This window comes from Amia ocellicauda, chromosome 17 (genome assembly GCF_036373705.1).
Source record: "Amia ocellicauda isolate fAmiCal2 chromosome 17, fAmiCal2.hap1, whole genome shotgun sequence".
NCBI lineage: Eukaryota > Metazoa > Chordata > Actinopteri > Amiiformes > Amiidae > Amia > Amia ocellicauda.
The window spans coordinates 1169130-1191500 of record NC_089866.1 but is presented as its reverse complement, the minus strand read 5'-3'; the positions used below and the strand labels follow the sequence as shown (position 1 = coordinate 1191500).

The window sequence follows — 22371 nt, the reverse complement described above, 5'->3', positions numbered from 1 at the left end:
CCCCACTTTTCACCAACTAAGTTTTAATTTGGGATACAGATTAAGACGGGAGTTTTCTAACACTTATTTTTAGTTATAACAGCTTATAGTCCGTAATATACCTACATTTTGTATTAACATGAGGTTTAGTGATGAAATGAGGGTTAAGTTTTGCTTCGGGCCAGAGTCCCCAGAAGACTTTCGTTAAGGTTTCTGTGTTTCTACTGAGCAAACACAATTGTTTATGGATTTGTAAGAGATTAGCTTGAAATTGTGGTGTTGGCCGGGGTTGGGGTTCGGCCGTGGTTGGGGTTCAGCCGGGGGGCAGGCTGCCGACTGATATAATAAAGTATCCTTCAATGTTCAGTCTCTTCTTTTGACTCTGCAGAAATGTCTCCGAATAAAGATTCTGAACATTGTTTTGGCCGTGGGTTCATTTGTCTCCTGTGTGCCAATGAGGAGATTTATGGAGGTTTTAAAACATTGCTGTACAGATTCCAAGTTGTGATACTTGGATGAGAATTCTCTCCCGATTGTACAGCAACTCCAAAATATTTCCCATCCGCAGAGGCCCTGAGAAACCTCTCGACAATGTCCACACATCCTGAAACAATGCCTCATTATCAAATTATTCCTCCGTCCTCCCAGCTCCACCACCGTGCGGAAATCTGCTATTCATTATTCAAATATCTGTCCGGTCTTTCCCAGCATGGGGCCCGTTCTCTCGCACAGTTTTTCTCGTTTCTTTTCTTTCTATTTTTGGATGTTGTTCATTGTCTGGTCTTTCAGCAGAGTTAATTTGGTGGAAACGAAGAAAACAATGAGGAACGGCTCACGAAAGTCATGAGAGTAAATCTAGATCTTCCTCCTTGAGCCCTTGGGTCTCGTGGGCTGGTGTCCGGGGAGGCTGGTTTTCTTTTGATATCGTGACATTTAAAACCACAGAGCTGGGGTTTACAAGACAGGAGGAAAGAATTTTGTTTTGTTTCTTGTCAATCATTTATAGAGGAATGAATGTGTGCATTCACAGGCTTAACCAGTGAGCTATGATGTAAGACATTATTCTGAGAGAACTATGCTTGTTTTCATGCTGATGCTAATTGTTCTTTCTGTCTCCAGGCATTCCGAGTCGCCGAAGACAAGCTGGGGATCCCGGCCCTGCTAGACGCCGATGACATGGTGGCCCTGCGCGTCCCCGACCGGCTCAGCATCCTCACCTATGTGTCACAATATTACAACTACTTCCACGGCCGCTCGCCCAGTAAGTGTGTTCCTCGCCACGTTGCAGTCCAATATTTCCACGTTCCTAAACGCAGCTGGTGTCCAGTTCGATCGGATCTGCCCCCTCAATCACAGAACTGCCTCTGCGTCGTCCCCGTCCTCACAGGCAGCTGGACTGATGTGCATCGTTGCAGGAGAGGAGTGGGCTTAGGCTTTTGTACATGTTGTTCTGGAGGACAATACAATGCCAGTTTTGCTATATGGTCATGAAAGAATAATAATGCATTGAGGCACAGTTTCTCAAGCTGCACCTGGAAAGTGCGGACAATGTGTACAACACGCATAGCGAGGTGCTCCACAGCCCCGAGTCTGAATACCAGGCATTTTTCTCCAGTAACTAGTGCAGGACTGTGGATGCTGGGCTCCGTCACTTCACTCTTTCACGCGGTCGTGCTGCTGTTTAGTTGTTGTGCTTGTGCGCTCTGAGCTGAAGAGCCGCCTCCCTCCTGGCGCGGCCGGAACGTTAATAACACAAATCTAGATTTACTTTAAATACCTGAGGGACGCGAGTATGGATCGTCGGAAGGATCTATTCACTAATATGCGACTTGCTGAGCCAGGTCTTTATAGAAGCCCACAGCTGGCCAGCCTAATGCTTCGAGGATTAATCAATGGTTTGTTTTAAAGGTGGTTTCGCTCTCCACCAAAGAATAATGGCAAAAGGGTTTAATCAGTAACCACGATTGTTTTAAAGCTTTCATGGAACAGAGTGGTTGGCTTACTAGTCTTAATCGTAATTAAGTGTAGGTGTAATGTGTGAAATCCTTTTCTGGGAGAAAATGTTACAAAGAAGAGTTTCATGTGAACAATACAGATTGTTATTTAGTATTCTAATGAGCACCCCCCCCATTTATATGAATTTATTCAGTCCCACTCTAGTTAATCGGAATTTGTGTTCCCAGTGAAAAGTTATTTTAACTTTTTGTCAACAAACTTCCCATTTGCCATGAGTGTCTTGTAGATAGATAGTGGAGACAGAGATTTGGAAAAAGGATAATTGGCAACAAAGTGATTTCTTATCCCAGCGTTCTAGTAGAATTGTAATCGGATACATTTCAGCATTGGTATGTCAACCTGGCGCCAGCTGTTTCTGTAAGGCGAACGCACACAACGCCAGTGTCTTCAACAGTGTTTCTATCTGGACAGCTTCATGAACAGGGAACCAAATGCTGGAGGTATAAAGGTCAGTTAAGGTAATTGTCTGACTCGGAGAAGCGGCCACAGGAGGGCAGATAGCGGTCATGTGATTAGGAGGCTTTACAGCTCGGTATAGTGGCAGCCTTTTATTGATGTTCCCGAAGGAGAAAGAGCTCTTCCTCTAAGAGGCTGTGGTCCAGTCAGATTCCATTGTGGCCTGATGGGAACTCAGGGTTGCGGGATGGGACACATTCCCACCTGATCGGGAAAGTTAGAAACTCTCTCTGGAGGGAACTGGACCCAGCTCCCCGGTATGATTCCTCACAGACCTGCTTTGCCTTTTCAGTTGGGGGAATGGCTGGGATCAAGCGGCCGGCAGAGGAGTCCAAGGAGGAGCCGTCTGGGAAGAAGAACCTGCCGGTGGTCGCTAAAGCCTACCCCTCCAAACCCAGCACTGAGACCAGGCCTCTCTCGCCCCCTGCTGCCAGCACGCAGAGACCCTCCCCCAAACCAGCCAGGGCCGCCGACAAAGTAAGGGACCCTCCAACCCTTATTAATACTATTAAAAGTTATGTTTAAAGTCTGATTAAGGGTAATGTATTTTACAAATCCTTTGGCAAGACCCTCTTAGCGGAGGTGTTCATTGTTCAGGATAAACTTCCATCCCAGCGCGGCTGGATCGGACGGCGGACATGCAGACCTGTGTGAGATCTCCCCCTCATTCCTTCTGATGAAAAGGGTCACGATCCGGCCGGTCCCGTCTCGATAGGCAGCTCTTGGTGTCTCTCGCTGTGCCGGTGGGAGTTCATGTCCCGTTGCGTTGTGAAAACGCCTGCGTAAGGCGCAGCCATGAAAGCCACGGCGCTTCCTTGTGACTGTTTGCTAAATAAGTCTCCATAAACAATTGAGAAAAACGAAACTGAAACAGACTTGGCATTAGCCTGTTGTTGCTGATTTGTGTTTTCAGTGGTTCAATAAAATACAGGAGATGGATGACCTTTGACCTGCTGTCAATCTCGGCAGGGTGTTGTCCTTCCTGTAGTGCGTGACTCTGTGTAAGAGTCCCCGGCCGCTTACACCACTACACCTTCACTGGCTGAGATCTCGAAGCCCATGAGCTGCTGTAACGTTAAATAAAGATAAATATGTGTTTTAAGGAGAGAGTAGTTTTTCTACCATCTTCTTGCACACAGAATAACACACGGTTCGACTCATAGACGCTGTAAACACTCGCTGTGCAGCACTGTGCCATGGACAGCAGTGGCCGAGTGTTTCATGACGCTGAGCACACCGGGGTGTGGTGCTCCACTCAGTGTGTTGGTTGTTTTGGGGAATAGTAATGGACGCTCTGGAAACATCTGGAAATGGGATTGGAAAACTTTAGACCACAGCAGAACTGTTGGACAAGAGAAACCGCTGTACGGAACGAATGAATATGAAACCCTGTCACAGTGTTGACGATGCTACACCCTGTGCTGTGCCTTGACGCTAATTGATGACTAAACAAACCAGTTTCTAAGGCATTTTTAACTTTGTTTTATTTAGCGCTTTTTTTCTTCCAAGTTGCTTGACTTGCTCGGCCCCAGTGCTGCTGTAGTGATCGGGACCTGTGACACACACAGGTGATGGGAGCTGTATGGAGTGAAAATAAGGAAGGCAAATGTCACGAAATCAGCTGTGTGCCCGCTATTTCCTCCTAGCAGTCATGCCAGTGCGGGTGGCTAAACCGGAAATGCATCTCCCTCACGCGTCTGTCGGCACCGCGGGTCATTTACACCTGCGAATGAAGAGGCACGGCGTGTGTCTGGTGCTGGTTGTCCTTCTCTTCCTCTCCCCTGACGGCGACTGCACTGCTAATGTTTATCTGCATTTCAGTGCTGGAATCCACGGTTTGAGAAATTCAGGACTCGGAGTCGGAGCTCCCTCTAGTGATCGGCAAAACCAAGTGAATCTAGTGTCTGTAAACCCTTTCCATGTTTACAATGTCGTCCCAAAGAACCCCGGCCGAGGGAACAGTAACGCTCGCAGGGTTCACTACTCGGTCTTCGGGTTCCTCTGCCCTTGACAGGACCTTTCTTTGGCTCAGTGCTGTGAATTCTGCCTTCGTTGACAAACTTTTGTACAGAAAGTGTTATTATACAAGGTAATCGTTTTGGGCTCGAAGAACCACATGCTATTTGACATTGGCATAGTCCGACCAGCCCTTTGTTTAGTTTTTTGATGGTTACTCTATGCTATACCTTTCTGCACCATGTACAACTCGTACATTAAACAATACTATATAAACTGTATTTGATTCCTGCCGGCAGTTTTTGTTTTTGTTCCTTCAAAGAACAGAGAGAAGCCCACGTTTTTAGAAGTGTTATCCTGATTTGTTTCCCTCCTTCCCTCCCTCAGAAGGTGTTGGTCGAAAGCTCGAACAAGACGGGGAACTTCAGCAGCACCTGTGCAATGTGCAAGAACCACGTCCACCTGGTACAGCGCCACCTGGTGGATGGGAAGCTCTACCACAGGAACTGCTTCAAGTGGGTTATTATACAAAAAAAAAAAAAATCCGTCTCTCTGTCTGATTTTCTTTTTCTCTACATTCACATGTAAGCCTTTTTCTCCAGTCTGAAGAATTTTCAGGTCACTCAGACAGACAGTAGCTTTAGTGGTTTTATTCTCTTACAGTTGTGGTTAAAGGTCCAGAAATCGGTAGAACTTGAAGATTTCGACCTGATCGATAGGTTATGCCTCATTTCGAGTCTCTAACAGAAGACCTATGTTACACTGAAGCAGCCCGAGACATCACAGAGACCATCTGCTGTAAGCGCCGTGTCTGAAAGCGGTATTTTGTGTGTAAAGGCTCATTACGATCGCGGTAATGATAGTTTTAAAATAGCAAATAGGCACCGCTTCCATTTACGAAGAGTAATGTTGAAACTGCACCGTCGTTGCAGTTAATAAAATAAATATTTATAGATGCGTCTGAGCAGTCATTAATGCGTATCTAATTATTTATCTGAATAATTATGTGGATATTAAGTCTCGATTACTTCTGAAATAGCGTGGCTTCCCGAATGCGAGACATAAAGTACACTAACGAGAGACGCCAGAGCTGATTTGTCAGGGTGGCTCGGTGCGGTTTGTGTATGAAGCCCTCTGTGTTCCCGACAGGTGCAAGCAGTGCTCCAACATCCTGCTCTCGGGGACGTACAAACCCGGCCCCGAGCCCGGCACATTCATCTGCACTACACACCAGCTCAACCAGAGCGGCACCGGCGGCCGCAACAGCAGTGCCGTGGGGTCCGGGGGGCTCTTTGGAGGAGGGGTTCAGAAAAACTCTCCAGTCACCGCCAAGATGGGGTCCAATTTCACGTCCCCGAAAAACGAGGGCAGCGTCACGCCCCGCCCTGCTTCCAACACGTCGGTCCTGAGCGTCAACACCAAGACCGCGGACACCAACTCCACCGCCAAGCCCTGGACCCCCTCGGCCGAGAAGACGCAGGCGGCGCGGGAGAAGTTCTTCCAGTCGACGCCGACCACGCCGTCTAACCCCCCGAGTACCCGGTGGTCGCCGCAGATCTCCACACTGGAGAGGACAAGCAATACCAAATCGCCACTGAGGCCTGAGGACGAGAAGGACAAGGCCCGGTCGGTGCTGTCCAAGAAGCTGGAGGGCAACACCAACAACAACAACACATCGTTCCTGCATGTGGGGCTGAGGACACCCGACTCGCAGATCAACAAGAGGTGAGCACTGCAACAGACGGGAGACCGTTTTCATTTGCCTGTTTATTTTTGGAAGAGGTAGAAGGGGATCTTTGTGAACAATCCTAGGGTGTCAGCCATTAATTAGTCAAGTAAGAGTATTTTAAAAGGCAGATGAGAAAGCGTTTGATCAGGTCACGGCTTTTGTTCAGATCGATCTCTTCATTAACGTTAAATGGCAAAATGCTAAAGCCGTGCCATTGTGTGCCATGTTTCACTTCCCTTGTCTGATTGTCCTAAATACTGTAGCGTTCGGCTTTTGTTTCCTCGGTGAAAACTGCATTTTTCTTTTTGTTGCCGTAACCAACACTGACCTCTTGTGGTGCTGAGCTGGTGTTACGATTTGAGCTCAGATATCACCCTTGTTCTGAAGTTGAAACCATCATAGGAGCTGCAGGCTTTCTTGTTCGCAATTAACGCAAGCAAGTGTATTTTATGAATTGGCATATTGTAGCTGACAGTTTAACCACCATCTTATGATTATTTTAGATGCTTTAACTTGCATCAGTCTGTGAAAATGCACACTAGCAAAACAATATTTGGTTCTCCTTCTCGTATCGCATTGATTTTTCTGGGGAGTGTCTGCAGATGTAGGTAATGTGGGAAATCGAGATGTTTTACGTGCCCTGCCCGGTGGCGAAGAGCAGCGATTTGGTTTTGTTTCCAGATCGATTTTTTTTTCCTAATGGTTTCGCAATTGATCTAGTATTTGGGATCGGTGTGGACCGTCAATACTGTTTTGCAATTTCCGAAAAGACAAATGCAGATCTCACTCACCAGAGGAAATCCATAGGCTGTAATTGAAAGGCTACCGTTTAATTTGTCCAAATGAGAAACCAATGTTTTCAGGGGCCACAATTAGTAATGCCTCCCCTGCAGAGGTTACTTTTGGGATTTGTGGTCCTGAATATCACAAGCCGAGATTAAAACCCTAAAGTTCTAATTTCTCTCTGCGGGATTTTCCTTGACACCTGAAGAATCTCCCACCTCTTGCTTATTGTTGATGTAGAGCGCTATAATATCCCCCCAGTGGGCTGTGGTTAGTGAAGAGATCGTAATGTGTCCAGATGGGGGGATGTGAAAGGTAAAATGGGCTGGTTTGTCATTTTTCTGCAGTAACGGGTGTAGAGAGAGACTATCATTTCTGTAACACTTAAGGGAATTGTACTAATCTAGTAAACCCTTTTAACGTTGAGAGGCACTGGCCAGATTAATGTTAATTGGTAACTTCTTTTGAGAAGGACCAATCGAGGGTTACTTTAAATCATTCTGTGCTTTCTTTTTGTGTTTCTAAAATGTGTATTGTATAGTTTGTATGTGGGTTTGATTTATTGTCCCTACACCTGTTAATATTAGCTACTGGAGTCTCATAATTTCACTCCTTTTCAGATTTTTTTTTTTTTAACATGCTCTTAATTATTTTTTCTCACTACCACAGAAGTGTGTGTAGAGTATCTGTGGTGTCCTGTTTTTTTTCTTGAACGGTCTCTTCTGTTTATCTAGTGTGGATTGCATAGGTTTTGTTGAGCTGCAGTGTATATTGTGCAGATGTTGCTGTCTGTTGTATTGAAGTTTCAGGGAATATCTGCACATTTCAGCGATCATATATTCGCAGTGTATCCAGTGTTTTTGCATGATAACCTTTTTGTTTTCTTGGGAGGCAACGGAAATCATTGGCGGTCAGCCTCTCCCAAATTAAGAAAGCGGTAGTCAATAGGATAGGCGCCGATCAATACAGCGTGCGATTACAGAGGGAAATCCCCAGAGCCAGTTGTTTGCTTTGTTGATTATAGATTCTGCTCGGGTTGATTTGCGTGGCAGAGTATTTGATCTGAAATTGTTTCTCCGTCAGGTTTGGGGCGAAATCCCCAGCTGCTGACAGCCCCAGCTGGAAGCGGGAGGACGGCAGCCCGGCGTCGGGGGGGTTGAGGCCGGTGTCATCCTTCGAGTCCTCGCCCCTCACCCTGAATAACACCCGGGAGCCATCCTGGGTCAAGACCGGCTCCAAGGACATGACGAACCTCAACCGGTCCTTCAGCCTGCACAGTCCCACAGCCAAGTCCCCCTCTGTCATCACCAGAGGTATGGTCTCACACTCGAGTCTTACCACAGGGTGGTCACTGTGGAGGGGCTGGGGTCTCTTAACCTAAAGCACGATGGATAAACCCTTGAGGAAGCAGGAGGGACGTCCTCTCGGTGTTCATGGGAACATAAGACAGTGTCCAATCGAGAGGAGGCCATTCGCCCCATCGTGCTCGTCTGGTGTCCATTAATAACTAAGTGATCAAGGATCCTATCCAGTCTGTTTTTGAATGTTCCCAAATTGTCTCTTCAGCCACATCGCTGGGGAGTTTGTTCAGATTGTGACCCCTCTCTGTGTGAAGAAGTGTCTCCTGTTTTCTGTCTTGAATGCCTTGAAGCCCAATTTCCATTTGTGTCCCGGGTGCGTGTGTCCCTGCTGATCTGGAAAAGCTCCTCTGGTTTGATGTGGTCGATGCCTTTCATGATTTTGAAGACTTGGATCAAGTCCCCACGTAGTCTCCTCTGTTCCAGGGTGAAAAGGTTCAGTTCCTCAGTCTCTCAGTAGGACTTTCCCTTCAGACCTGGAATAAGTCTGGTTGCTCTCCTCTGAACTGCCTCTAGAGCAGCGATATCCTTCTTGAAGTGTGGAGCCCAGAACTGTCCACAGTATCCAGATGAGCTCTAACTAGTGCATTGTACAGTCTGAACATCACTGCCTTTGTTCAGACATTCAGCCCTAAAGCATTCTGGGTAGCACTAACCACCCCTCTGTTCTCCATGGTCCACAGAAACTGATAACTCGGCCTCTCCGGCAGACTGGCGATCTAAACTCAAGCCTGTGTCAAAGGCAGCATCAAAGTAAGTACCCGGCCCTCGTGGCACCTCCCTGTGCTCGAAGCGGCATCACGTGGTTGGTCTCTGTGCCTCGGAGTGGAGTGTTCTCTCCAACCGGCTTTTCTCTGACTTTGCCCTCCAGCCTGCCGATGTCCCCCTCCGCGCCCATCTCTGTAGTGATCGACTGGTTGAGGATGCAGCCCCTTCCCTAGCCCCCTGTCCCCTGTCCCCTCAGCCACCAGAGAGCCACCCCTGAACTGCCCCTAGCGCCACACGAACTCGGTACTCTGGGTTCCTCTGACTGTCCTTCTCCCATCCTGCCACCCGAGTCGCCCTAAAGCACGAGGTGAGGCAGTCAGATCTGCGACACGCGCCCCGTTACCACCACTCAGCGTAGCGTTTAGAAAAATGTATATATTATTGTCTTGAAATAAGTTGCTGAACGGAACCTGTACTTTAGTTTAAAGAGAGACGAGCCCAGAGTCCGTCTAAAAACCACAACTAACGCACGGCTCTCGGTGTGAAATAACCCACACAGGGAAGTGTAGAACAGACATTGTTGTAGGCTTGTCTCATTCAGATCGTCGCAGCCACGTTCCTTCAGAAAGGTTTTCCCATTTAACGCAATGGATATATTGCAATTCATTAATTTCACTGCTATGTAAATATTGGCCAATCCTTAAACGAGCTGTGTGTAAAAAAATATACATTTCATGTCGGCAATATTAATATAGTTCATTAATCTCTTCGTTTACAGTGTTGCTGACGAATGAGGGGCTGTGATCCAGTTCTTGTGGACACTGTGTGTGAATGTGATTTCACAGCCATATTAATTTATTTAACGATAGATTTTCCTTTCTGTCCGCTATCATGAACGTAGGTCCTGTATTATCACTTCCTATAGTTTGTGTAAAGCATGACGCAACATTTGTTGCTACCGTGATTTTCGGATCACAGTAACATATTTGTATATGTAATTAGTTTAGAAAAGACCTCAGGATGAGACTTTGATGATGGCAACTGATCATCTGCGGTGTTTTGGGTTTGGCTGCTCTTCCTCTGTCTGTCCGAGTGTCTCCTCAGTTGCTCCTCTTCTGTTTCCAGGGTTCCAGATCCTCAAGACAAAGTGCCTCCTGCCTCCACCCCCGAACTGACGAAGAAGGCGGCAGCTCCCAGTAGACCCTCGTCCAGCCCTGCCTCGTGTGTCCCGGCGTCCAAACCGGCTTCCACGACCACCTCGGTCTCCGTCACCATCTCTGTGCCCGCGGCCCCAGGTGCCGGTGGCCGGAGAGTGCTGTCCCCCCCGGCCGGTCTCGTCGGGCCCAAGAGCGACTGTGAGTGAAGCACCTCTGTATCACGGCCGCCGCGGTGCCGTTGCTCTTTAGTGATAAGCCGGTGTAGCGGCAGGCTTTCATGAACCTCGTCCTTTCATGTGCCGGATCACAGCTGCAGACATGATCGATCTCCAGCAGTGTATGTAAATGCCAGTCAGCGCTGGTGAACAGGGCGGAGTGTTTAGTGCCGCCTTCGCTTCCAGGAAGTCTCCTTTGGAAGAGGATCGACTCTTCAAAGCACCGGCCGTCCAGATCTATCCAGGCCGACATAGTGTTTTGGTTTGGTCAAATTATGAAGCGAGGACATGTGAATTTGGGGGAGGGTTGTCTTTTATTCCCCGCCTCTGTCAGTGTCACTTTTGGCAGCTCGGGATCGTTCAGCCTTTATCATGGGACGTTCCTATGCATTTATAAAGCGACGTTTCAGGAGTGTCCTGTCGGGCTGAAAACTGCAGTTTTTCTTTTGTTGTCGTCTCATAAGTGTGGCCTCTCGATTTCCCTGTCCCCTCAGCTGCCCTGCAGGATTGTTATTGTAGGTGTGAGGTGCAACACCTGCCAGTAGTGTGAGCGACACCATCTGTCGGGGTTTTGCTGCAGTCAAGTGTTCAAGGTTGCAATGTTTGGTTGTATCATTAAATGCTGCCTCTCTTTAAATGCCACGGCCCCTGAATCATGTGATCTCCTTTGCAGTGACCACACCTGGGGATGTTTCCAAGGGCTCCTCTGCCAAGGACGCCTCAGTCTCTGAAGTGAAGTCGCCAAAGGTAAAAGTCCTAAATGTCCGGTTGCGAAACCTGGAAGTGTCAGGGTTGTTGGGTCTGGATCTGCAGATAGGCAACGTATGTGACGGCTCAGGCTTGTTTTGAGGAACACAGACAATCCTGCCTGCGGACAAAATTAGCGTGTGCGATAAAATGCACATGAGACAAAACCCTGAAAGAATTAATTAAATTGGCGCTGATGAGATGAGCGGTTTTCTGTGAAATATCCGTCGCTTTTTTACCTTCCTTCCAGCGCTGTTCTTAAATGCTGTAGATCTGTTGTACTTATTAAAGTAACATTTCAAAGAATTAATTTGAAGGCCATATGTTGCAAGCTGCCTGGCTGCGTTTATATACAGGGAGGGTAATTATTGTTCAATCACTGAAATATAATCCCACAGCGCTGATTTTCAGTATTCAAAAAGAACAAGCAAGAATCTTGATCGTTTTTCCTCCATTTCTAACAATTCTTGTGCCCTCTTATGCAGTTTTACTGTAGATCGGATCACAGGGGGGAACTTATAATTGTCTTGTTTCCGAAGTGAAAGTGAGCGTCTTATTTCAGGCTAAGCAAGACTACATCCCTCAAGAGGAGATCCTGAGAGAGCTGGAGGAGATCGAGGAGCACCTCAATGAATTGGAGAAGAAGGGTGTTGAGATGGAGAAGCAGCTCCGCAGCTGCGAGGAAGGTGTGCGAGAGCCGGCCGTCGCTATCCATTTCCCTTCCTTCCCCCTTTTCCTCTCCTCCCTTTCCACTCTGACAAGAACTTAACAGACATCTGAGTGACTGAAGCTGACAAAGGAAAAGATGAGTCCTCCGTTTCACATCTGCATTACTGGATACTTCGTACATCCCCACATCCTTCTCTTCCTCTACCTCTTTCTCGCTCTCTCCTCTTCTCTTCATTCTATCTTTCTCTCATTCTGTCAGTTTAATACACACACTATGCCGCACACTGATCTCGGGCGTTTACTCTATTGTGCTCTGGGATGCGCGGCTGGCCGTCCTCTTGGGGCTCGGCTCCCTGGAAATGAGATCAGACCTCGGAGGACTCGAAAGGTCGACTCTATCGTCAATTAAAACTGTCATCGGTGTTTTACCGAGTCGGAGATACCGGCGGCTATTGGGGATATTGTTCTCGGAGCTGCTTGTCAAAAGCGTTTACCGGCAACAACAAGACCGCAATGACGAGACTGGAAGAGTTGAACGGATTTTAAGTTCAGTGCAATTTCTTGACCATGTGCCTCCGTCACTCAAACGCTAATGCTGTGATTTGATCTGAATGATATAGTGGCTTCCAGTCAGATATGATGCGAAGTCACATGCACATTAAAACGCATGTTGTGCTAGACTAACATGAAGTGTGTGTGTGTGTGTAGAGGTGACGCAAAACTGACATGACAGCTCTCGAGATTAGGTTGCGATTTTGGGAGTTTGTCAATTCGTACGAAACCAGTTTGCGGCCGCCAGTCAGAGGACGGGCGTAATGTTTTCCGGACAGATGATTCCCCTCGAGGTTTTTATCTATTTACTGGAGAATTGCCCAAGCTCCGGAGTTTGTTAGTACGTCTCCAGATTGTGCGGGTCGTCCGTTCACTTCCTGGGAGAAATCGGTCCCTCTCCGTCTCGGGGGGCGGCCTGAGCATTTAAAAAAAAAAAAAATCCCTCTCCCTGCCGTAGCGAGGGAGCCCAGCTGGCCACCTGGGGGGTTGATTGGGGTTCCAGTCCTGCCTGGAGGGGCGCGACCCAAAAAACGTTCAATTTGCTCGGGCCGGAGCCAAATGAGCCGAGTGCGGAGACGCTGGCGGAGACGGCTTTCCTTCCTGATAGCCTGTGCTCTCTGAGGGATTGCAGTGCGGGATGGAAATAGACTCGAGAGCCAGGCATGGTCGCTGTGTGGAGAGGAGGAGGGGAGAGTGACCTTGAGAAGAGTTGGGGGGGAGAGAGAGAGAGAAGCGCTTGACGTCTCCGCTGAACGGCCCGGCTGCGTTCGGGTCACCTGGCCGTTTGATAACGACTGCGCAGATTTAATTAAGTCGACACGCGGTCCCTGTTCTTCCCAGTTAGATTCGTGCATATTCAATTATTGCCGTGTGTGTGTGTGGACCAGCGCAGAGGGAAACTGTAACCTTCAAAAAAAATAATTGCTTGTCCCTTTTTAGATTTACATTTTTGAGAATGTAAATATTTTAACTTTCCTTAGCTGCCATTTTTTAGTAGTGATACTCGTCCTTTAGCCAGTGTTTTAATAGTTTTCCATATAGTCAACAACAAAATCTCTACGTATTCTGTTAAACAAAACATACAATACACATTTTTCGATCATAGATCATAGATCATAAAACATTTAAAAGTGTAATGTATGGTCTCTACACCAAGAGCGAGGCCTGGCAGTCTAAAACCCCCCCCACTGACAATGTCGTGTTTCAGAGGAAGGAGAGGAAGCCCTGATGGTGGACTGGTTCAACTTGATCCGCAATAAACAAGTCTTCATGAGGAGAGAGTCGGAGCTGGTGTACATGTAAGGAATGCCCTTCTTTGCCTGGAAACTGTCTTGGGACACATCGATCAATACTTCCTGCCTCTCCCTTTATCCCTCTTTTAAATTGTTGAATTCACCTAAAACACATTAATGATGACGATAATTTTAATTACACACTTGTATTTTGAATGACAAAAGTCTCAGATCTATAGATGCCCGATTACACACAAACCATTGCATTGTTTTGCCTTTTTGACCAAGTTGCCCAAGCTGTACATTGGGTTGTGTAGTGAGTCTTGGACGTAGATTGAGGGCATTGTCCCCTCTGTCATGTGGAGCTCTTGACTCTGTACCCTCTCACTCTCTCACTCTCTCACCCTCTCTCATCTGCTCACCCAGTGCAAAGACACAAGATCTGGAGGAGCAGCAGCCCGGGGTTGAGGGGCAGCTCAGGAGGCTGATGGAGAAGCCAGGTAGGTTTCAGACAATGTCTTGTGAACCCCGATCCCTGTCCCGTCTCCCCACTCGGGCCCCTTGGTTGAGCACTGGAGGAGCAGGCTGCCCAAATTAGAGGTTAGGTAGAGGTTGTGTGTGAACCTCTCGCCGCCTTGTCGTTCCCTCAGAGCATCTGAAGACGTCGGCGGACAAGGTGCGAGAGAAGGAGCTCATGGACAAGCTGGTGGAGATCGTCAACGACCGCAACGCCATCGTGGACGGGCTGGACGAGGACCGGCTGAGGTGAGTCGCCGTCTGGTCTCCCTCTGCCGGAGATGGGCGCGCCGGGCATCACGGTCGCAGTCCAGTTTGTTCTACGCACAGGTGGCGTTCGGAGTACGTTGGTTTGTGCTTTTTTTATCTAGGTGTTTGTGTGAGTATAGTTATTTTTGATCCTCTAGGGGATCAAACCGTATTATTAATAGCGGTAACAAGTGTATAACTTTTTATATCTTTCAGGGAAGAGGAGGAAGACCAGCAACTGAATGAAATGATGCAGAAACTGGGTGAGTTTTTTTTTTTTTACATCTTTCTCAGCTTTTTATTTGCCTTACAGTTCAGCAAATACATGTTGGTCTCGTACAGATGCCTCCTAATTATAATCTGGTGACTTGAAGTGAACCTCAAAAGCAAACTTCAGTAAAAATGTAAAGATCTATTCGGTTAAAGAAAAGCTAAAGGAATTGTTTATAATTCTGAGGACATTTCAGTTCTAATGTTTACTATTCATTTACACAATAGATCAAAAGACACTTTAACGATCAGCTCTACTGATGTAGAAAAGGTAATGGCTGATGCTTTATTTTCCGTGGAAGGAAACTTAAACTCAAAACATAAAGCTTCCGATGTCATGATTTACTTCCCTTTGAAAAATAACACAAAAGCTCATCTCAAACACAGATACTTGTGTTGTGTAATTGATCAGCCTCCGCTGAACTCTACTGTACTTTAGTCAAGTGTCGCCTTTGATTCGCAGTTCACGTTTGAAGAACAGAATTACATATGAGAACGTATATTCATTAGTGATGGAAGTTGCCGCTCTTTTACGTGACTTTCGGTGCTCTAGTTCTCCAGTTACCAACTAACAGATCAATTACAGTAAATAATTGTTGTCTTTCATTTTGTGTGGCCACTGTCTTTGCTCCAAGGCTTTCGGGCCTGTGGTTTACCTTGCATCCTCTTCTGCATGAGCGTCTGCCTGCATGACTCCTAGGGGTGTAACTGTCAGACACTGTGGTGTTAGTGACTGCTCCGTTTTGTGCTTGGTGAACATTAGTGGTAACGAATTCTCGATCAGCCGAGAGATCTCGTTTTCCTCGTGGAGACGATGCGTTTGTAGCCGTACATCTTGCAGCGATCTGATGCTTCAATCGTCTCCATATCAACAGGGCTAAACGGTTGAAACCTTTACCAAACAAAGAAAGACACTTTGCAGACAATCTCTGACTTGCTCCTCTGCTGCTCTGCATCCTTGCGACTCTCTCCGTTTCTGGAGCCGGGAGAGCTGTGCTTTAATGCTCCGAGTCCGTGGGGGTCGCTTGAAAGCCCTGGCGCCCGATCCGTGAGGGACTGCCGTGCTTTGGTGGCGAGGCGCGGCTTGCTTTGCTTTAATCCAGGCATGATCTTGTGATCCACTGCCAGGCCTGCAGTAAGGGGCCTCCGGGAGGGGTCTCTGAAGACTTTCCTACATCCTCCTTTCTTGCTTGTGGCTCCATTCGCTCTGAGGTCTGGGCCTGGTCAGAGTAATGCTTCCGAAATCACTTATACTTGTGATCTCCAGGTCTTCTCTCCCTATGGCTGCTTTTATCTGCTTAAGTCCCATCTCTCCCGTCCCCCTACAACAGAGCATGTATTTATTTGTGTTTCTATCTGTCTGAAGTTCTCTCGGGTTACAGTCCCGTTGATCTGGATTCTGGTACCGGTCTTTTCAATGGCAATGATTTTTTTTTTTTTTTTGTCTTTCTCTTTTAAACAGATACAAAGAAAGGAGACAAAAACAAGAGAAAATCTCCCATTTCCAAACTGTTTAAGTGGAAAAACTAAAGCAAAACAAGGACTGGGTCTCGGGGGAGCTCTATTCTTACACCACACACTTCTGTCCTGTCCGTCTGGTTATGATTTATCCAAGCCTGCATATGTGTCTGGTCAAGAGAAATGTTTTCATTTTGAAATGTTACCTTTTGGGGTGAGTAGTAGCACTGCCCATGCTGGTGGGACGGACTCGGACAGAGGGCGAAGGTCGGGCCCGTTCAGCTTGCGATTCACTTCTGTTCCTTCTCGGTCACCGGGATATGCAGTCTTGTGTTGTAATCTCATCCAGTCAGGATGAAACTGAGGACAACAATCCCACCCTCTCCGTCAGAGGAAACGGTTGCCGACGTCTGGAGGTCCTCAGGGTTTTGTGAAGGTCTGGTTCAGGTCTCCAGTCATGCAAAACAAAATCTGAACCCAGTGTCACGGTTTAATACATGTTTATGGATTTATATTCTGTAATTGTGAGAAACTGGTCTTGCATACACTCCGTTAATTATCTGTCCATTGAGATCATGTGTGGTAATTGTTCATTCTTAGTTCTTCATTGCTTGGTTCTCAGGACGATTGGAAGTAACATCCCCCCCAAAACGAATCTTCTCCGCATTTTATCGTTCTGTAGTTAGACAAGTAAATGTGGTCTCACTCGGAGAGATCTGAAACTGTTCACGTTTCTCTCGGTTTAAGCGTCACATTTTTGAATGTCGATTTACTGTTTTAATGTTCTAATTTATCTTCCAAATGAATTGTTGCCAGTGGGTCTAATTCAGCTTTAAATGCACACCTGCGCATCTCTGAAATATTATTAATGGCGCCGGTGCTTTCGTGTTTGCACATATCAGCGGCACGGAGGTTTGCGTGGTCTTGCATTAACGAACGCGGCTCGTTAAAGAGGAGAAGATCCGCAATACTGAAATTAATTGTCCCGTCTGGGTAGCGGCCCACTGGCACTATGACGAATTCACTTGTTCCTGTTCAGGTTTTTGCAAAAAAAAAAATTAAACTTGTACAAGAAAAGCAATAATTTTCAAGAGTTTGTTCCCAGCTCAAGTATGGGGGTGAAACAAGTATAAAACTATAACATGACTTACAGATGATTTAACGTGTTTTTATTTTTCTAAAATCGGCAACCAAATCGGAATAAATGGCCCTGAATTTCTGTTGAAGAAAGATATTAACAAAATTATCGTAGTTTGATCCATATTGGATTTTTAGTAAAATGCTCCCGTAAGCAACAGAACCCTGTCGCAGTTCTAAAGAGGATCTGATACAAAAATTATATTTTAATGGCAAACTTTTATAGAAGCCCTTGGAGAACGGAAATGTCTGGGTGTACGTTGTGCCCGTTTAGGGTTCTCCTATCTTTGGATTGACAACTAAACATGTTCAATTTGTTTAACTGGGAAATAATGGATGGGGCTTGAAGTGGTTTTCCATCAGAAGGTGGCAGTATGGGGCTAATTGTAAAAGACTTGTCAGAATTGATCGTCCACCTCCGGTCCCTGTAGTTGTTGTAAATTCGACCCCAGTGTATAATTGTGCTCTTAAAACGGTTAAAACCGTCTGTGTTCACATCGAGACTTCAGGGGGAAATCTGTGCAAACCTGGGCCTGTTTTCATAATCTTTTACCATCGCAAAATCCCCAAAATATAAATTCCCTGCATATGGAGTCAAACCTCTCCTGTGCAAGATTGACCGTTGTATCATTTTGCACTTCGACTTGAAGGTGTCTGTGGTGGAAAACGCGTTTGCCTTTTCACAACTTTTTAAATTGTTTTAATAAAAGGTTTTATGTCTTTTTTTTTTCCCCATGGATATGATTGTAGTCTTAACCTTTTAGAACTTCAGAACTGGGAAGGAGATTCAGACTGGTTTGAAATGTGCGTTTGTGTAATATTTGTATGTCTGTTTTTATGGTTTCAATTTTGTTTGCTGTCCAATAAACCTCTAATATTTACTGATGTGTTTCTGGTGCCGTGAATAAACACTGAGGGGTGGGGCTTTTCTGGAGAAAACTTTGGTCTTTATTAGTCCTCAAATCAGATATTTCCTTTTCTTCCCCCCCCCATATACTTTTCCATACCTAATTTTACAGGTGTATTTTGCTGTTGTGAACACCTGTGATGTTAAATTAGCCGGGGTGGGGGGATGCTCACAGTAATTCACATTGTCCTGAAAAGCAGGACCTGGACTCCTTGTCAAAACCTTGTTTAAATGCAGTTTTGGACATTTAGTTTTAAATCGTTATGGGTTTTGTTTGCTCTCGTCTGTTGACTAATTGTTGTGAGGTTTCTGACCCCTATCTCTTGCTCCTTGTGGTCTTTGGGTCAGTCATGTTTGCCAAGCCTCAGGTGAAGACTTTATCAATGCATATTAGTATTCAAGAAGTTTGGAAGTGTGTGTATATATAGGTGTGTGTGTGTGTGTGTGTGTGTGTGTGTGTGTGTGTGTGTATGTATATATATATAATCTTCAGACTCCCTGTTCTGCATGTACCTCGACCTCTTGCTGAAATTTGATGGATTTATGACGTTGGCTCCTACAGCCGCCCATAGTCTCACACGGCAGCCATTACTCCACTGAAGGAATCACTGCTGACACGCTTACCTCGACTCGTTAAAGTCAGATGGCAGTAACCCTGAGTGTGTGTCCGAGTTGTTCTTTGACTGACTAGTGAGGTTTTCTGTCGTATACAAGGGAGTGAGGAAACAGGCTGCTGCCTGCCATCTTGTATTCTCCACCAGATGGCGCCGATGGCCACCGCAGTGACTCCATCGGGCCCAGAACAATTCTGTGTCTGTGGATCCTGATTTCAGTGGCTATGGAAATCTCTTCAGGCAGAACAATGGCCGACACCGGGGCCCAGAGTTCAGGTTTAACAGGTACACAGGGTCTGCTGGATTCAGGCCTTGGCATTAGAACCAAGCATTGATGAATATCTTCACCTCACAGCCACCTGCCTGGACAGAACCGGACCCCTGCCAACAGTACTGTGGAGAGAGAGGCTGTAAATGGGTGTATAAATACAAACTCCCCTAAAAACACACCAATAAAATGCTCTGGTGCTTCCCAGTAAGGGCAATATTAATCTTCCTCTCTGCAGAGATCTAAACATGAGTTCCTCAATGTTTGTGGGACACGTCCTCACCAGCGTCCAGTCGGCCTGGTCTCAAGATACAGTGACTCTCTCGCTCTCTCCAGACTAAGGTTGTGAGCTGTGAGACGGATGATTAGGAGAGGCGAAGGGGACACAGCGTCGGCCCTGGATCATCCTCATGGCAGTGGCACGCTCTCCCCTCACTGTTAATCCCTCGCCTTTAATTACTGGTCTGTCTCGTACTGCCTAAAAAACATACACACACTCTCAAAACAAAGTGCATGACTCTCCACTGCAGGAAGTGAGAACAGGCACTTGCAAGACCCCGGTCCTTTTCCTTTCTTCCTCCTCCTCCTTGCTTTCCATCCCCGTTGTCCTCACAGGCTGCCATCTTTGTGAGCCGCAGAGAGGTGGCAATGGCGGGGGGCTCCTAAGCAACGTAACAAACGCCCGAGTGTGACAATCGGGGCTGAATACGTGTGATATAAGAGTTAATTAAAGCTTTGCATTCTGTCTTGTGCAAACGCTTGCGCTGCTGCAATTAGGAATGGGAGGCGAGGGTTTGATGTCAGGGGGTGTCTGATACATGGCTTTAACAGGAGTAGGACCTGATTTGTGAAGCTCCTGGCGACAAATAGGCATTTACAGCAGCCATGGCTAAGAAGGGCATTAATATTCATAAGTAAAACAATTCTCCCTGTGAATGCCTGATGTTTGAAATTAAAACCAAGCGTGGCCAAAGCCATCGTCCAAAAAAGACACCACTGAGGGGGGAAATAATGGTGTGTATTAGACGGAAGTGGGTAAGAATTGAATTTTCTTTTCCCCTAACTTGGCCCGGGATGGTGTGAAGTAGTCCGCCCGGGTTTGTTTTGTGCAGTAGCTGCGGCGGTGGAGGAGACGGGCCCCGGCGCAGCGTGGTTAAAATGCTGCGCAGCTCCGAACAATAATGAAAACCCTGCCCTTTCACGAGGTGTTGATAAGTGACGCTGCGGCGGTGTGTTTGGGCTGTGGTGATGGGACGTCAGGTGTCAAGGAGAATTGCTCACACTTGTCTCGGTGTAACCGGTGTGCCACGCCAGCATCTGACAACATTTGGTGCCGCCGGAGCGAAAGGCAAAATAATGATGACAAAAAATGTTAAATGAGTGATGGTCAACAATGCGACGTGTTAAAAACCAAAACAACACGACAGTCGGTGCATAAACTCCAGCAGTTTAATTAGTAATGGATAAACGGACGACTTTTGTGTTGGTGTGTGTATCAGGGGTTACCCGAACACAACAGGAGATCACAGACCTTTCAAATCAGGCAATGGTCAATCCTGTGGCTCTTTATGTTTTATTTATTTCCACCTACCCAGTGTAGGAGTGCGGCTCGGCCGTCTCCGCCGTGGAGATTCACACTGTGAGCGCGACTCTCAAAGTCTCTGCAGTGAGTTACTATAATTATGATCCCAGAGGTAATTTCATCAGGATCATTAGCACTGTCGCGTAAACAAGAGGCCTGCTTTTAATTATTGGGCATCCAGGCAGAAGAGCCAGCACTTTCATCATCGGGATCATCATAATATTTGTACAAAGGAGACAGACATGTTCCACACAGGTCGGATCTGGGACGGAGAATCGGACGGGAGGGAAGCTTTGTGGTTGTCATTACACGTTTAAAGCCAAGCTTGTGTTGAGGAAACGTTGAAATTATCTCATTAAGTGACAAGAAGAACCTAAAACTGATACATATGTGGCAGTTCCATACCACTCCTGTGATGATGATTATTGTTCATTAACGTATTGTTTATTGGGACGTGGCCAAGCACCTGACCAGGGTACGTTATTAGAAATGTAACTTCCTCCAAACAGCCCTGATCCGACCACGTTTATAAACGCTCATCCGCGCAAGTTTCTCCAGCTCGAGACGATCGCGACTTCCTTAATTTACTGGGGGTACTAAAGTAGATTTGTGTACCATATGTGCTGGCCTTGAAAAACTCCAGCCCTTATCCCTTTGCTTGCTTTATGGATCAGTCAAAAGCCCCCACAACACAAATTACCAAGTTCCCGCCACATAATGCAATTCTAACAAATGCTAATGTGTTATTCTACCCACACCCAGGACTGGCTCAGTGGATTAGTAATGTTACAGCTGATTTGCATTGGCACAAAACCCATATAAGATGATATCCATAACAATCCATTAAACATTCAGAATAGCAAGGCTTTCTAATACGTGCCCAACGTTTGAGCTCATTTCCCATCAATAAACACGCAGCGTTTATGTAATTTCGTGGCTCTAGGAAGTGATGAAGGACAATAGGGTTGGGGGAGACCAGGAGAGAATAAGTGTGGGCTTTTTATTATTATTTATTTGAATAATAATAGCGACAGTACCCACCAAGTTGTGCACTACAAACGAGCGTGACGGCAGTTCAGAGGAAAGAAGCCGAACATTACTTTGATCCTAGGCTAATTAATTGGCATATCTGTATTAACGGAAGATTTAGAGGTTTAAGAATTTTTATTAAAAAAAAAAAAAGAGGGGAAAAAAGGTAAGATCCGCAATTAGAAGATCTGACCGAACTGGAGTCTTGAGCAAACGAAAACATTGACCTCCCCACGCAGCGTGAAGTGCGGACAGGCCCTCGATTGTTCGCGTGCGGAATTATAAGCACGTTGAATTATAAAATGTAAAACATGACGGGATATGGGTTTGTACTTTGCGATTTGCGCCCAGTCTGAGTTTTGATTGGGTCTGGCCCTCAGTTTTAATTAGAGATACGGATGAAGGTAGGCATGGGGTCCAACGCTCTCTGTAGGATGATTAGAGAGTAATCATTTTAGCCATTTCGCTACATTTTGCATTTAAATTAATGAAATTAGGGCTACATTTTGGTCCAGTCTAGGGTTCTGGTCCCAGGTAGTCCATATGGGTTGGGGTGGACGAGGGTAGGGGGTCTGGATGGGCTTTCAAACGGGTCAGGTAGCCCCCTGGTGCCGTTCACTGGGTTATAGAGACACGTCAGGCTGTCAGGCTGATTCAGTGTCTCATCCAATTGAATATTTGGTGAAAAAACCCTTTAAGAAACAAACAAAGGAATATCCTAAATTAAATAAAGCCTAAGCTAATTTACAATTATAGCTATAAATTAGAGTAAGAATTGTCTAAT

General features: G+C 46.4%; 1 protein-coding gene across 1 annotated transcript in view; it reads left to right on the top strand.

Moving 5' to 3' along the window:
• Positions 1-18068, top strand: part of LOC136712559 (MICAL-like protein 2) — a 28184-nt gene extending 10116 nt beyond the window's left edge. Inside the window, exons 3-16 of the mRNA XM_066689200.1 lie at positions 1099-1240; positions 2744-2928; positions 4795-4922; positions 5557-6132; positions 8003-8232; positions 8961-9030; positions 10111-10340; positions 11031-11104; positions 11667-11790; positions 13533-13623; positions 13984-14057; positions 14208-14322; positions 14539-14585; positions 16055-18068. Of these exons, the coding sequence (XP_066545297.1) occupies positions 1099-1240; positions 2744-2928; positions 4795-4922; positions 5557-6132; positions 8003-8232; positions 8961-9030; positions 10111-10340; positions 11031-11104; positions 11667-11790; positions 13533-13623; positions 13984-14057; positions 14208-14322; positions 14539-14585; positions 16055-16122 (2154 nt within the window). The 3' untranslated portion in view covers positions 16123-18068. The remainder of the gene's footprint in view (positions 1-1098; positions 1241-2743; positions 2929-4794; positions 4923-5556; positions 6133-8002; positions 8233-8960; positions 9031-10110; positions 10341-11030; positions 11105-11666; positions 11791-13532; positions 13624-13983; positions 14058-14207; positions 14323-14538; positions 14586-16054) is intronic.
• The last annotated feature ends 4303 nt before the right edge of the window (positions 18069-22371 follow it).